The sequence below is a fragment of the Colobus angolensis genome, unplaced genomic scaffold (assembly GCF_000951035.1).
Source record: "Colobus angolensis palliatus isolate OR3802 unplaced genomic scaffold, Cang.pa_1.0 Scaffold30, whole genome shotgun sequence".
Classification (NCBI taxonomy): Eukaryota; Metazoa; Chordata; class Mammalia; order Primates; family Cercopithecidae; genus Colobus; species Colobus angolensis.
In genome coordinates, this window is record NW_012116266.1 from 8,273,304 (window position 1) to 8,290,540 (window position 17,237).

General features: G+C 37.8%; 1 protein-coding gene across 1 annotated transcript in view; it reads left to right on the forward strand.

Moving 5' to 3' along the window:
• The window catches only part of ORC2 (origin recognition complex, subunit 2), a 61,831-nt gene that overhangs the window by 28,554 nt on the left and 16,040 nt on the right, over positions 1–17,237 (forward strand). The window contains exons 6-11 of the mRNA XM_011950012.1: positions 1,508–1,600; positions 2,977–3,008; positions 6,765–6,825; positions 8,805–8,998; positions 10,714–10,812; positions 13,230–13,339. Coding sequence (XP_011805402.1) covers positions 1,508–1,600; positions 2,977–3,008; positions 6,765–6,825; positions 8,805–8,998; positions 10,714–10,812; positions 13,230–13,339 — 589 coding nt within the window. The remainder of the gene's footprint in view (positions 1–1,507; positions 1,601–2,976; positions 3,009–6,764; positions 6,826–8,804; positions 8,999–10,713; positions 10,813–13,229; positions 13,340–17,237) is intronic.

Below are 17,237 nucleotides of genomic sequence, written 5' to 3' on the forward strand. Positions count from 1 at the left end.
GGTTGCAGTGAACTGAGATCGCACCACTGCACTCCAGCCTGGGCAACAGAGCAAGACTCTATCTCAAAAAAAAAAAAAAGACTATCTTGTTCTTATTCCTCTTCAATTCTTTCTTTTTCTTCTTTTCTCCCTGGCTCCTTGTAGTTTTATAGTTATTTAAAATCAGGTGGAGCATTTTTATGTTTCAGTATAAAACCAGAATGATCTCAGCTAAGTTGCTTTTGTTGCTTCTTTTCATATGAAGTTTTTTCCCTATCCTGTGAATCAGCCTTTAATCCAAAAATGACATAAAGAGAAGAGCAAGGACTGAGCCTTAAGAAATACCTAGAATGTTGAGGAGGCTGAGGACAGTGAAGAAGAGATGGACTAACCACCACCGGTAGCTTGGGAACCAGGATAATGTCATAAGATTCAAATGGAGGAATAATATTAAGGGAGATTTAAAAAAAAACAAAAGCAAAACAACAACAACAAAAAAACCTAGTGAATCATATAGAATGCCAAAGAGATTAAGAAAAAAGAAGCAGCCAATTCATTTGTAGAGATTGTTATGAGTATCTTGGGTTGGTTTCAAGACTGGAGGATAAAAATGGGGGCAGGTTAGAAAGGTTTAGGAGCCAGTAAAATGGCTTTCACTTGTACAAATTTAACTACACCTTCTCAATTTAGAGAAAAAAGAAAAAAAGCAGTTAATTTGGTATGTGCCCTTTTTCTCAGTGAACAGTGTCCCAGTGTGAGAGTTAACTTGGAAAATGTAAATCTATTTCTTTATTTGGGTTCATTTTCCACATGCCTCTCATAGTGTGAGTGTGAGAGCATCATTAAAGATAACAATTATTTTTTTTATTTTAAATGGCCCCTATTATAAGTGATTTGGTCTTTGGTCTTTAGAAAAAAAAAAAAAATGAGAGAAAGAAAATTGTTAAAGTAAAAATAAAATGGCCCCTAAACAAAAGACCACTATTTCATTTATTCTCAGTTGAAGAAATGGCCATCTGTTCAACACTCTATTTTATGCATTATTTATATGTATTATAGAATTTTTGGCTCAAAATAAACTGTTCCACATTTTATGGAAGATTTAAAAGATTTTAAAGTGTAATTTTAACTCTGCACAGTTTTCACTTGAGTTTAGATCTCACTTTCTGGCCTTTCTTTCTCACCCCCCATCAAAGATGTGCCTCAACTATATATGGTAAGAAGTGAAAGGAACATAAGTGGTTGATGGAGAGGAGAGTATGGTAATTAGAGAAAGCAGCAAGGTCAAAGTTATTTGTTTTTTTTTTTTTTTTAAAGAAATCTGTGGGTAATATGAAGGAAAATTTGAAGATGCTGGGAAGCCAGCTAATAAAGGTGAAAGTAGTACTACTCCTAATATGGACAGGATTATTTTTCTGATAAAAGTAGCAAAGGTATTTAAAGAACTTTTGTTAAGCGAAATAAGGTTATTTCCCTCTTTATCTACGGTTGTTCTTTAAAAGGTTTTTATATATTTCTTTGTTTACAGCTTCAGAACTAGCAAAAACACCAAAAAAAAGTGTTTCATTCAGTTTGAAGAATGATCCTGAGATTATGATAAATGTTCCTCAAAGTAGCAAGGGTAAGACATTACATTGGTTCTTTGAAAAGAGTTTTCATAGTTGCTTCAAGATAGAGCATGTTACTTTTTCCCTTGTTTGTGAATTTTTATATATTTTCTTCTTTTCTATTGTGAAAATTCATTCAACAAAATGCAATTAATATTTCAACTCATGTAGCTTAGTATACTCGTGTTTAGCAGTCAATAAGAGGGAAAAATATCTGTGCTAACTGAAGTTGTGCAAATTGACAGGGCTAACCAGAAATAGTCTTTAAGTCCTGTTGTCATTTGCTTGAGTTAGCCAATTATTTATAGAAGATTTGACTATGGGAAGTACTACATGAAATAAGGCGTTTGGAGTTTGGAAGTCTTACAGATTGTGGAGCAGCTATTTTTGAATGATCCCTTCTAACTAGATTAAAAAGTGTACATTGTGTTTCTCTTTATTTATATTTTTCTTTTGGATTTTGAACACTAATGTCACTTGCCGATATTTCTAGTTTTTCATTTTTTAGAGATGGAATCTCGCTATGTTGCCCAGGCTGAAGTGCATTGGCTATTCACGGGCACAATTACAGCACACTATTAAAGCCTTGAACTCCTGGGCTCAAGTGATCCTCTAGCCTCAGCCTCTCATGTAACAGGGCCTATAAGCACCATTGTATCTGGCTCTATTGTACTTTTTTTTTTTTTTTTGAGGAGTCTCACTCTGTCACCTAGGCTGGAGTGCAGTGGTGTGATCATGGCTCATTGCAGCCTCTGCCTTCTGGGTTCAAGCAATTCTCCTGCCTCATACTCCCGAGTAGCTGGGATTACAGGCCCCTGCCTCCACACCCAGCTAATTTTTGTATTTTTAGTAGAAATGAGGTTTCACCCTGTAGGTCAGGCTGTTTTCTAACTCCTGACCTCAAGCGATCCTCCTGCCTTGGCCTCCCAAAGTGCTGGGATTACAGGCGTGAGCCACTGCTCCTGGACAGTTGTATCTTTCAATAATCAAAATTTAAAAGGGCTCCATTTTTTTTGTTAGAATGCTACAGAAATGCAGGAAGTAGCTGTTAATAATATGAGTGATCATGAAATGAAGAGTGATAATCCTCCGGTGGAGAAGGAATTAATTTATAATTCAGTAATAATGTGGTAGCTTCTATGTAGAAGCTGCAGCTTTGCTTTTTTTTTTTTTTAATTTTTAATTTTTTGAATAGACACAGGATCACGCTATGTTGCCCAGGCTGGTTTTGAACTCCTAGCCTCAAGCAATCTTCCTGCCTTGCCTCCCAAAGTGCTGGGATTACAGGTGTGAGCCACCATGCCTGGAAACTTTACTTTTGATGAAACTAGACCACAATGAAAAGTAAAAGTGTCCGTAGTAAGTCATGGCTTTTTGTTTCATTCTTTAGGCCATTCTGCTTCAGACAAGGTTCAGCCGAAGGTAAGTGATTGACTAAAAAGCAAAAGCCTTAGTGTTACAAAGTAAGACATGATGAAAAATCGTCAGAAATTCGATGAAAAATTGTCAGAAATTCAATGAAAAAATTGATCTCTTAATTTATATAGTGCTTTGTAATTTACAGATATTTGGCAGTTAAATATCTTAACTTACAGATGGAGAATTGGAGGTTCAGAGAGGTGAAGTGACTTGTGTGAGTTCACTTGACTGGAAGGAGAACAGCTAGAAAATGAAGCCAGGCCTCCCAGACCCAACTGTTGTGCTTTTTCTGCTGTGTGTAGCAGCCCTGAAAATTTTGGGGGTTTTGCTTTTATATGTCATGTTCTATTTCATTTGCAGGAGGAAGGGGGCAGTGTTGTGCAGTTTGATCCCAAGATGCATTAGATCCATTATTCTATCCTTTTATAATTTACATTTAAAAACTTAGGCTGGCTTAGGCAAATCCATTTCAGAGTAATTAAAAGGAATTGACAATTTTTAACTCCTCCTTTGTGGGGTTTTTTCTTTGTTTGTTTGTTTTTGAGATGGAGTCTTACTCTGTCGCCCAGGCTGGAGTACAGTGGTGGCGATCTCGGCTCACTGAAACCTCCACCTCCCAGGTTCAAGTGATTCTTATGCGTCAGCCTTCTGAGTAGCTGGGATTACAGGTGCGCACCACCACACCCGGCTAATTTTTGTATTTTTAGTAGAGGCAAGGCTTCACCATGTTGGCCAGGCTGGTCTTGAACTCCTGACCTCAAGTGATCCACCACGCCTGGCCTCCTTTGTGTTTCTGTGGTATAATTTTCTCATTATGCCTTTTCAAGTGGTGAGTGTTCCATGAAAGGGCCATATATGCAAAGCATCCCCCAAATGCCAAAGAAGCCAAGAAACCAAAGGACAAGGCAGATAAGTTTAGTTTGTCAGTAAGGGTATTTTATTAGAGACAGGAGCATGGTGTTGGGCAGCCACAAGACAGGTAGCTCTCTTCACTGTTACTCCCCAGAGCCACGGCTTACATAGCATAAGGAAAGGGTATACATGTTCCAGCAAGATAATTAAAGGCAACCCTCTTTAATTGTCAAGACAGCAAGAATGCTATATGCATTGTAGCCAGTAATTTGTGTGATAATATCAAGGTTGACATGTTCTTTCACAGAAGACAATAAATAAAGTAGGAATCAGGAGGCATTCATGAGTCTGGGGCTAATCAGAAGTTAACATGATGGATTAGCATCCAAGATGGAGTCACTTTTGCCTCCACAGTCAGTATAGAGTACAGGCTGGAGTACAGCGGTGGCGATCTCAGCTCACTGAAACCTCCACCTCCTGGGTTCAAGTGATTCTTATGCGTCATTTAAGGCCATGCTTATGGCCTGTGCAGGAATGTCCTATTTAGACAAGTCTATGTATGGGATTAGACGTGCCAGAATTTCAGTTGTCTTTAATAATGCTTTTTTCCTATATTATTTCTTGTGTGTTGTATCACTATAAAAGGAAAAAAAGCTCATTGCCATAATCCAATCAAGAATTTATTCTTTCTCAAGTTATAGATTATAACCCATTAGTAGATATTGTCAGCTCTCCCAAAAGACCAGGAAAACCTGTTGATGAAACAAAGCTACCTATTACAATAAGAGACAACATCGTTGTGACAGAATCTTAGTGTACTGCCTTAGAAAAGCAAGTTCAAGAGAAAATATGTATAGGGCTTGGGGATCCTGAGCTCAAGTGGCTTAAGGCAGGTTTTTCAAGATGGTAATTGGTATTGGGCAGAATTGGGGACATTATATTTTAGGATTGGTAGACACAATGAAGATCGTGTCTTACAGTGTAGCTTGATAACTAAACTGTTGATAAGATAAGCTGTTTGCCCTGGGAGTAATCTGTTGTCCTGATAGGAGAACAATTTGCCCAAATGAGCAAACTGTCAAGAGAGATTAGTTTGCAGAAATTTTCTATAGCAAGTAGGGAAATTATTTATTAGTCTTGTCTTTTTGAGCAGGAATTTTCTGCAGTGGTTATTTTGACACTGGTGTGAATTCTCAGACTTAAGCTGTGTAGATATATATAAGTTATCTCAATACTAAATCTTGAAATCAGTTTAATAGGACATAAACTGCATTTTTAACAAATGAAGTAGAACAGAATTTTAAATTTCTGTTTTCTAATTTTTTTGGTTTATATATATACATGTACTGGGTCAAGATGATAAAATGTAAAAATTTTTGAGGATCTTGATCAAAAAAGTTTGAGACATACTGTAATTCCATCGGTAAGGGATTAGCTCAGTTATTAGAGTACTAATCTTTTTTTTTTTTTTTTCCTGAGGCAGAGTTTCACTCTGTTGCCCAGGTTGGAGTCCAATGGTGGCATGACCTCGGCTCAACACAACCTCCACCTCCCAGGTTCAAGCAGCTGTCCTGCCTCAGCCTCCCAAGTAGCTGGGATTACAGGTATGCACCAGCATGCCCGGCTAATTTTGTATTTTTAGTAGAGACGGGATTTCTCCATGTTGGTCAGGCTGGTCTCAAACTCCCGACCTCAGGTGATCTGCCTGCCTCTGCCTCCCAAAGTGCTGGGTTGAGCCACTGCGCCTGGCCTAGAGTACTATTCTTAATATCCCAAATCAGATTTTAATGACACCAACAATCTATCACAAGACAATAAACTTAAATTTTTTTTGTCATATTTTCATGTTGACAAAATCACAGGGTACCTTAACTTTTTTATCAATACTGTTAGAAATTTACATGTATATAACAGTGCATATTTTAATGTGCTAACAACTTATGGTATTAAAGTATTCTATAAAAAAATTCTTTGTACTTCTATAAAAAGTTACAATTTTTTAATTGTAACAGAAATTTTTTTATTTCTGTTAAATTAAAAATTACAATTTTTAAATTTCTTACAGAAAGTAAGAAAGTGTAAATCTCTATTTCTCTCCTTAAAGAATGTAATACTTTAACACCAGTGAATTTCTAGCACATTAAAAGGCCCATTGCCATATACATAGGAGTGCCCATTCCCTTTCATACTTACGATTGCTACATAATACTATCTTTTAAAAAAATACTCTATTGGGCTGGGCACGGTGGCTCACGCCCATAATCCCAGTACTTTGGGAGGCTAATGTGGGCAGTTCACTTGAGTTCAGGAGTTTTGAGACCAGCCTGGCCAATATGGTGAAACCCTGTCTCTGCTAAAAATACAAAAATTAGCTGGGCGTGGTGGCACACGCCTATAATCACAGCTACTTGGGAGTCTGAGGCAGAAGAATGGTTTGAACCCGGGAGACAGAGGTTGCAGTGAGGTGGAGTGAGCCGAAATCACGCCACTACACTCCAGCTTGGGTGATACAGCGAGACTCTGTCTCAGAAAAAAAAATATATGTGTGTGTGTGTGTGTGTGTATATATATATATGTTCTACTAATCTGATAGGTGGAAGTAGTTCAAAAGGCTGATATACTCATATTTTTTCTGTACATAATAGAAGTATATACATACTTTACAAATGATACAGAATTCAGTTTCTAGAATCACTCTAGTAATCCTTTGGAATTTGTTTCTTTTGTTATACCCTTGTTTTGTTCCAAATAATTCATTTGTCATTATCTTCTAGTTCTAGGAAGTAAGCTCATCTAGCTCTAATGGAGTCTATTGAAAGCAAAATATTTTTCTTTTCTAGCCTCTTTCACTCAGATCAGTCATTAACTTCCATGTTGTTATTTAATGCTTTTCCTGTTTTTAAACAGAACAATGACAAAAGTGAATTTCTGTCAACAGCACCTCGTAGTCTAAGAAAAAGATTAATAGGTACGTATTTCTTTTTACATGACATTTTTATAAAAAGCAACATCTAAACAACAGGCAATGATGGTTAAGTATATAGGTTCTAGACTTAGAACCTATGCTTGGTGTTTTGAATCTTTGGCTTTTAGCTGCAACGCTTAGCACCATGTCTTTCACATTGTGGTCAGTGTATATTGAAGTCAGCTAAAAGGTCTTTCCAAAGAAATAACATGCCTTTTAAGATAGTTTTGAGACAGTTTGGAAATTATTCTATTGATTTATTTGGAAATTTTATAATGAAATAATATTAAATATTCGTAGTTGAATGCTAAACAAAATCAAGTAAACAGACATGGCTCCTGCCTTCTAGGAAATTAAAAATCATTTCAGAGTTTTGAATATTTAACTTTGGGGCAAATGACTGGACCTTTATATATCAGGAAAATGGCAACACCTTTCATAATGTTGACCCTTGACAAGAGTAGTATTAGCCAAAATTGTTAAATTCAGCCTAACATCAGGGCTTCATACTTCATAGCCCTTTCTTTTCAAGGTACGGATTTCATAGAATTGTTAAAACTGTATTTTTAATCACCATAAAATTGGTAATGCTAAATGATTTGGTATATTAAAGCAGTAAAAGGTCTGTATAATTGTGATTGTTATTTCATGTCAGCTATATCCCATGTCTTGTGTTTTCTCCTTATCCCAAAGATGGGTTGTTTTTTAGAGAAACGGTGAACTTCCCTCTTCCTTCTTAATCACCACAAAACATGTATACCTACATGGAGGAAGCATACATGTAAAGAAGGTAGAGACACTTTCTGGTACCTGCCACCACTTCTAAGCTGTGCATATACCATGAGCAGCAGTCAATGCACATCTGAATCTGCTAAGCTATATGTGCTTACAAAATCAAGCCTTTTTTTTTTGTTTTTTTAATATTTACGTTTGTTACATGCTGACTTGGGATAATCCTCTGCAGTATAAAGTTTTTTCACTCATATTTTGTAAGTTAGCTTTTAAAAACAGTTTTATGCCTGTTGATTGTGAAACTGGCTTTATTCTTATTTAATAAGTGTAAAATTAGCTATATTATTTCTGGGGAGTTGTACGGGTGGGGTTGTGGTTTGTCTAAAAAGATGATTCTTGAATCAACTCTGGGATGGTGTATGTGTATGTATTAGTAATAATTATAATCATAAGTACCATTTATTGAGTGCTGTATTAGTTAGAATGACATTGTCAATAGGCAGCAACAGAAAATTCTATAATGGTAGTTTAAGCCATAGACATTTAGGTATCTCACATCAAAACAAATATGGAGATGCAAGTTCCATGGTTGATGTGACTCAACAGTGTCATTAAGGACCCAGATTGTTCCTATCTTTTTACTCTGCCACCAGCATTTTTCATCTTTAGGTTTGATACTTCATGTTGCAAAATGGCTTTCATAGCTTTAAATGATGGGTATAAATAGGGGTTTTTCTTACATAATTGATGAAAATCTTTCCCAGAACTGCCAGCTATTTTCCCTTAATTCATTGGTCCGGGGTCACATAGTCAACCATAGTTGGAGCAGAGGCTGGGAAAGCAGGTACCTAGAAGAAAAAGGCAGTTACCATGAATCATCCCCTAGGATGGGGCACATTGCCATATTTTGCAAAATTGGAGTTCTGTTAGCAAGGAAGAGGGAAGGAGAACGGTGTTAGGTATGATTAACAATTTCTATCACAGTTCCTGAGTGTCAGGCATTATTAGTGGCTTTATATACATTTCAGTATAATCTTCCTAATGATTTATTAAACTATGTACTATTAATTTGATAAATAAACTGGTACTGAGAGAATTTATTAATTAGCTCTGGTGAAATCATGAGCAGGTAATGACAAAACCAGAATTCAGACTCTTACTTCAGAGCCCCCACTCTTTCCTTTACGTAACCACAATGCCTCTCTTGTCAAACCATGACATTGTCCAAATTGCAATTTTTTCCCCCACAGTTCCAAGGTCTCATTCTGACAGTGAAAGCGAATATTCTGCTTCCAACTCAGAGGATGATGAAGGAGTTGCACAGGAACATGAAGAGGACACTAATGCAGTCATATTCAGCCAAAAGATTCCAGCTCAGAATAGAGTACTTTCAGCTCCTGTTTGCAAAGAAACACCTTCTAAGAGAATGAAAAGAGATAAAACAGTAAGTGAAGAGAGAGACTTTAACCTTAAAGAAAAATTGTGTAATATCTCAAAGATAGGCTACCCGAAGAGATCCACATCTCTCAAAATAATATTTTTTCATCACTTTTCTATATTTTCTCAGCCTTCCAAATAAATTCCCACATATATCAGTTTCTACTTCTTGACTTTCTGTTCTGGCCTGTCTACATATTCATGAATTAATACCATAGTATATGCTAAATAGTACATCTTAAAAGTGACATCTCAATTCCGTTGTATAAAAATGAACCTTTTAGGCCAGGCACGGTGGCTCATGCCTGTAATCCCAGCACTTTGCGAGGCCAAGGCGGGTGGATCACCTGAGGTCAGGAGTTCGAGACCAGCCTGGCCAACATGGTGAAACCCCCATCTCTACTAAAAACACAAAAATTAGCCAGGTGTGGTGTTGTGTGCCTGTAATCCCAGCTACCTGGGAGGCTGAGGCAGAAGAATTGCTGGAACCCAGGAGGCGGAGACTGCAGTGAGCTGAGATCATGCCATTGCACTCTAGCCTGGGCAACAAGAGTGAAACTCTGTCTCAAAAATAAATAAATAAATAATTTTTAAAATATGCTGTAGGATTAGAATGAAAAATAACAAAAAGAAAAAAACTGAACTTTTAAGTAAATATTGATTGGACAGTTGGAGGCATGAGTTCTCAGTGTATCTTGTTTTTGTACCATTGTTGATGTATTTAAGTCAGTGTAATGAATGATGTGGCTAGGGACCCATGCTGAGTCATTTGGAAGAATACTGCTGGCACCCTGGTTTTAGAAAAGGCTAATTATCCTGGTGCTGTGTCTAAAGGTTCAGAGCAATTGAGGAGCCTACTGCTTAAATAGCTTTCTGTCCCTTCCTTACCACCCTAGAGTTTAGTCCTGCCCAAAATAAGAAGAACAAATAGTGTGAGAAGAAAATTCCGCTTGACTGGAATAGTAGGCAAGTTTTTTGGTTTGTTTGTGGTTCTTTTTTTTCTTTTATTACCTTGCGGTCGATTTCCTCCTCATTTTCACAGTACTTCAGCTATACTAATATTAAAGAATTTGCTAAGACTATTTGAGGCCAGGCATCATGCCTGTTATCCCAGCACTTGGGGAGAGCAAGGTGGGAGGATTGCTTGAGGCCAGGAGTTTGAAACCAGCCTGGATAACGTAAGACCCTGTCTCTGCAAAAAAAAAAAAAATTTAAAAATTAGTCAGGTGTAGTGGTGCATGCCTGCCTTCCCATCTACTTGGAAGGCTGAGGTGGGAGGATCCCTTGTGCCCAGGAGGTTGGGGGTACAGTAAGCCGTATTTGCACTGCTACACTCCAGCCTGGGTGACAGAGTGAGACCCTTCCTCAATAAAGAAAGGAAAAAAAAAAAAGATTTACTTGAGGAGAAACAAAAGATCTTGATATGTAAAATCATCTCTCTTTTTTTAGTCTAAATGGAAATTACATATTGTAACTTAGGAATCATTTTTAGGAACAGACTACTACTTCACCTAGTCATTTCTTTAACTTATATGATCCTAGTAATTACTCTGTTTTATTACTGAAATTAAATATGCTTGGCCTTAACTGGTACTGTTGCTTTAAAAAGACTACCAAGTAAAGAATTTCACATGTCCTATTTTACATTAATATTACTGTCTAATTTTGATAAAAGACAGACATCTGAAGCTACTAAGGACTGACTACTCTGTTCACTTTCAGAGTGACTTAGTAGAAGAGTATTTTGAAGCTCACAGCAGTTCAAAAGTTTTAACCTCAGATAGAACGCTGCAGAAGCTAAGGAGAGCTAAACTGGATCAGGTATGTTGCAAGGAATGTTACTTCTAAATTTTTTTTTACTCTGTCCTGAAAAATATGCTACATAAGCAACAGATTTGAAAAGTATACACAAGTAGAATTATTGTCCTGATCAAATGAAACACAAGTTAATGTGATTATTACTTCTTTTATTATACAAATAGTAAATAGGCTGGGCACATGTGGCTCACACCTGTAATCTCAGCACCTTGGGAGGCCAAGGGAGGAGGATTACGTGAACACAGGAGTTCGAGACCAGCCTGGGCAACATAGGGAGACCTCGTTGTTACTAAAATCTAAAAAAATAAATAAATAATTTACTGGATTAGTCTGTAATTATGCATTTTCCCCCTCTTATTTGTTTATTATTTCTTCAGGATCTGTGATAATCATCAGGGTCATAGTCCTTGATATCCATTTACCATTAATCTCTGTCATTCATTTATCCTATATGTATTTACTAAACCTCACACTGGTCATAAAACAGCGACTGCAACCTGACTTTCTCTCAGTTACAAACTTTGCAAAAAGTAGAGGATATTCTACTTGAGGATGTTATGGAAAACCTGCCCAGTGTGGTAACAAGATTACCATGTACTATGGTTCCAGTAGCTCATTTTACAGAAAAAAAACAAAAAAAAAACAAAAAAAAACATACAGTTATGCTTGCTGGTATTTTACTTCTCTAAGAGAGGAGACAGAACCATCTGAGTGAGAAAATCTTTGCCAGTAGTAATTTCAATTGATAATCTAAGTCCTGGCTCATTGGTATTGAGACTCGGATCAGAGAATATAAGCAACGTGGGAGAAGGACACATGAGTCTAGGACTTCACCATACTTAGAGGCAAAAAGATCTCTAGGGGGATGAAAGAAACACCTGTCAGTGAGGGAGAGGAAAGCCTTTCATTGATCGTAAACATAGCATAGCTAATCAATACAGTCTTCAGTAGCATGTGACAATAAGCATTTATTTTTCATGTCTGCAAGTCAATCAGAGGTTGGCTGATCTAGGATTTGCTCCATGTTTCTCTTCCTCATTGGACCAGCAAGCTAGCTGAGGCATGTTATCCTCATGACAACGGCAGAGGCATAAGAGAAAAAGTGGGAAAACACAGTCTGTTAAAGCCCAGGCTCAAAACTAGATTGCCAGTTCTGCCTCATTCTAGTACAGCTGGATATTGGGGTCGAAAGTGCAGCTTTGCATGAATATTAATTAAAGTTTGAAATGAGGCCGGGCACGGAGGCTCACGCCTGTAATACCAGCACTTTGGGAGGCCAAGGCGGGAGGATCACGAGGTCAGGAGTTTGAGACCAGCCTGCCCAACATGGCGAAACCCCATCTCTACTAAAACTACAAAAATTAGCCAGGCATGGTGGCATGTACCTGTAATCCCAGCTACTCAGGAGGCTGAGGCAGGAGAATCGCTTGAACCTGGGAGGTGGAGGTTGCAGTGAGCAACCTCCTGAAATGCCACTGCACTCCAGGCTAGGTGACAGAGCAAGACTCTGTCTCAAAAAAAAAAAAAAAGTTTGAAATGAAAGTACATACATGAGATAACATTCTAGAGTTCACACTCAAGTGTGAATATGATCAGATAATCCAGTGTAAATGACTGCTGGAAAAGATACTAGTGCTTTCTCTAGTTTTTCAGGGCTCTGAACTCAGAAGAGATAAGAGAGTTTTTTTTTTTTTTTTTTAGTAACCTAGTTAACAGTTTTACTTAAAGGTAGTCCTGTTTTGCTTTAACTGTGACTAAATAAACACTGTACAAGCCAGAGTACCTGAAATATTTATCGCAACTCTAATCTTCAGTATTTAAAGAATATTTTACTTGAAAGGTGGTGGAATCATGAAAACATGGTAGTGCCAGAGTGAAGACCCATGTGTAGCTTTTTGCTGGAGTTTTTATTTCAAAAAATGATCTCTGATTCATCAGCATGACTTTCCAAGTTTGGGGTACAGGGCAATGCACTTTCCTCAGTTTATTTATGTTATTGTCTTTAAAAATTTGCAATACATATCAAAGATAAAGGATTTGTTAGAAACAGCTTTTGGAAGAGGAGCAGTGATACAGATTTATTTTACTAACGATAATGGTAAGTAAATTATAAAGAACCTTTAATGTTTTCTGAGAATTAAATTAAAACCTTATTCTTGGAGTTTATAATCATTTAAATGGTTCTGGACAAAACTTACCAAATTCTTTGCTGTTATTACTAAAAAGAATGTTAACAGTTTTAAGAAAACAAATTATTTTTTAAGAATTGTGTTTATCAGTTGATACACTCATTGCCAAACCAGATTAAAGTAATATTCCAATTGGCTTCTTCTAAGCTCAACTTCTAAGGAAATTGTTTGGATTGATCTGCTATCTGTGGTTTGAGAATGACTTTTTTCCCCTCCTCCTTTTTTTTAAAGCAAACTTTGCGTAACTTATTGAGCAAGGTTTCCCCTTCCTTTTCTGCCGAACTTAAACAACTAAATCAACAGTATGAAAAATTATTTCATAAATGGATGCTGCAATTACAGTAAGTATTATCATTACAAACCCTTGTAAAATAAAGAATAATACATATTTACATGAATATGTTAAAGTAAGTTAACATTTTTCTTTTTACAATGAGTTTGATATATTTAGTCATATATAAAAATAAATGTAAAAATAGACATTATGACTCATATAGAAATGTCACTTTATTGTATGACTCTTCCCAGAAATTCTACAGTTTTTAAGAAATTTGTGTTTATCAGACTTGACAGCCATTGATAAGATAAATAGCATTTCTTAGAATTATGTTACTGGTTTAAAAAAACCTGTATATTTAATTTGTCAAGATAAATAAATATACCAATTAGATTTTAATCCAGTTTTCCACAGCATAGTTCTTTAAATGAAAGGATAATATTTACTTTAATCTTATGTATGCGTACTACAGACTTTCAGAATTTTATGAGATTTGTTCTATAAGCATTAATTTACTATTTTAACATTATTTCCTAGAATATTTTTTCACTTTTATTATTTTCACACACCTCAGATTAAATTTTAAATTTCCATTAAAATGCCTAGAAGAATGAGTGAAATCAAAACATAGTATTTGCTTTTTATGATAATTACTTTTATCCTTGCAGTTAAATAGACTTGAACATAAGGAAGTGCTTAAAATGTACACGAATGTGAATATACATGCACACTCACAGTTACATTGTCACTGAGGTAAATAAGAAGGTAGATCCATGGGCCAGGCACTGTGACCCATACCCATAATACCAGTGCTTTGGGAGGCCAAGGCAGGAGGATTGCTTGAGCCCGGGGGTTTGAGAGACTCTGTCTCAAAAAAAAAAAGTTATGCTAGGAAGGGAATGATTAACTTGCCTGCAAGAACCTCAGCTTCTCTCAATAACTAATTATAGATCTGTGCATTATAAATTTGTAAGCTCTTCACTCTAATCCCATCCCTAGCCCATCATTATTTTTTTCTCCCAGTATGTCAACTTAGATAACTTAATTTGCTTTGCTTCTCAGGTGAGACCTTATAGTCAGCAAGTTGATTGGAACTGCTAGCTCTCTGAATTCCTTGCCTCTTTATTTCTGCTGCTTTGACCTTGTAATCTCTACCTTTGGTTACCTCTTTTCTGTTCTTCCATTTCTAGGTTATCCTGCATTGCCAGAGGGCATCACATAAATACTGTTTCTGCTTGACCTTCGTAAACAGTCATGGAGTTGGACTTTAGCTTGACCTCTAGTGTTTGGTGTTCTGGGTGGGCTCATTCACTCTTCTGGCTTCAATTGGTTTCTGTATATGAATGACTCATGTAACAGTTAACCTCCAACCCATACCTCACTCTCAGTAGCAGACCTGGATATCTGAATGTATATTAGAAGTTTCTACTTGGATGTCCTGTAAATAATTCAACATACATAAAATTAAGCTCATCTGAAATCCACTGTTCCCACCTGCCCCTGCTATCCAGCAGAGTGAATGAGTGAATGTTAGTCACTCCATTTGTGTAGTTGCCTATGGCAGAAAACTGAATCATTCTTCTTCTTTTTTTTTTTTTTTTTCATTTTAAGAGACAGAATCTCACTCTGTCACCCAGAATGGTGTGAACACAGCTCAAGGAGCCCCAACCTCCTGGGCTCAAGCAATCCTCCCATCTCAGCCTCCTGAATAGCTGGGTCCATAGATGTGCACCACCATGCCTGGGCTCATTTTTTTAATTTTTTATTGTGTAGAGATGAGGTCTCACCATCTCTCACCATCTTGCCTAGGCTGGTCTCAAACTCCTGGGCACAAGCAGTTCTCCCTGCCTTGGCTTCCAAAACTGCTGGGATTACAGGCATGAGCCCCCGCGCCCAGCACTGAGCCATTCTTAAGTATTCTTTTACTCAGCCTCCACATCTAATCAGTCTCCAAATCTTATGGGTTTGACTATAAAGTTCTTGACATGTTTACATTTTTCTCCATGACAGCTAATCTTCCACAGTTTTGTTCCTTCCTGTCCATTCCCCAAACATAGCCAATGTGATCTTTCTGAAAAGAACATGTTACTTTCCTACTTAAAACCCTTCTGTTAACCCCTCATTAGTTACTTTTAAATGCTCATTCTTGGCTGGGCACGGTGGCTCACATCTGTGTAATCCCAGCACTTTGGGAGGCCAAGGTGGGTGGATCACCTGAGGTCAGGAGTTCAAGACCAGCCTAACCAACATAGTGAAATCCCATCTCTACTAAAAATACAAAATTAGCCAGGCTTGGTAGTGCACACCTGTAAAATCTCAGCTACTTGGGAAGGTGAGGCAGGAGAATTGCTTGAACCCAGGAGGCGGAGGTTGCAGTGAGCCAAAATCGCACCACTGCACTCCAGCCTGGGTGATAGAGCAGGACTTCATCTCAAAATAAATAAATAAATGCTCATTCTCCTTGGAATTAGTGAATTAATGGTTTAGTATGACTTAACAAAGCCTTTGTTACTTGACCTCTGCTTACCTTTTCAATTTAATCTATCAATTTCAACTCTGCTTCAGCCTGTAAAATTTTTAGGACTTTTTTTTTTTTGAGACAGTCTCGCTCTGTCGCCCAGGCTGGAGTGCAGTGGTGCGATCTCGGCTCACTGCAAGCTCCGCCTCCCGGGTTCACGCCATCCTCCTGCCTCAGCCTCCCAATTAGCTGGGACTACAGGCACCCACCACCATGCCCAGCTAAATTTTTTGTATTTTTAGTAGAGATGGGATTTCACCGTGTTAGCCAGGGTGGTCTCGATCTCTTGACCTCGTGATCTGCCCACCTCAACCTCCCAAAGTGCAGGAATGACAGGCGTGAGCCACCGCACCCAGCCTTTTTAGGGCTTTTATTGGTAATGATCTTCCTTGCCTCCAGTCATCTGTCATCTGAAAAGTAATAGAAGCTACAGTGAAGCTACTGAACAAATTGGTATACAGATAATAAAATTGTGCCTTTACCTTGTATGAGTTTGGAATAAATATTTATTTATTTATTTAAGATAGAGTCTCACTCTGTTGCCCAGGCTGGAGTGCAGTGATGTGATCTCAGCTCACTGCAACCTCCACCTCCCAGGTTCAAGCAATTCTTCTCCCTCAGCCTCCCAAGTAGCTGGAATTACAGGTGCCTGCCACCAAGCCAGGCTAATTTTTGTATTTTTTAGTAGAGACAGGGTTTCACCATGGTGGCCAGGCTGGTCTCAAACTCCTGGCTTCAAGTGATCCGCCTGCCTCGACCTCCCAATGTGCTGGGATTACAGGTGTGAGCCATCATGCCCAGCCAATAATAATTTTTGAAAAGAATACTTTTTTTTTTTTTTTTTTTTTTAGGAAGGAAGAGGAAGAACTAGGATAGCTAAATCACTAAATATTGATTCCTGGCCTTGCACGGTGGCTCATGCCTGTAATCCCAGCATTTTGAGAGGCCAAGGCAGGCAGATCACCTGAGGTCAAAAGTTCGAGACCAACATGGTGAAACCCCATCTCTACTAAAAATACAAAAATTAGCCGGGCCTGGTGGCAGGTGCCTGTAATCCAGCTGCTCAGGAGGCTGAGGCAGGAGAATAACTTGAACCCGGGAGGCAGAGGTTGCAGTGAGCTGTGATGGTGCCATTACACTCCAGCCTGGGCAACAGATTGAGACTCCATCTTGAAAAAAAAAAAATTATTAATTAGTTAATTTTTTTTTACAGACACTGGCTTGCTCTGTTGCCCTGGCAGGAGTGCAGTGTCACCATCATAGCTCAGTGCAGCTTCAAACTCCTTGGCTTAAGTGATCCTCCTAGCTCAACCTCCTGAGTAGCTGCAACTAGAGGCACCTGCCACCACACCCAGATAATTTTTTAATTTTTTGTACAGATAAAGTCATATCATGTTGTCCAGACTGGTCTCAAACTCCTGGGCTCAAGCAATCTTCCCACCTC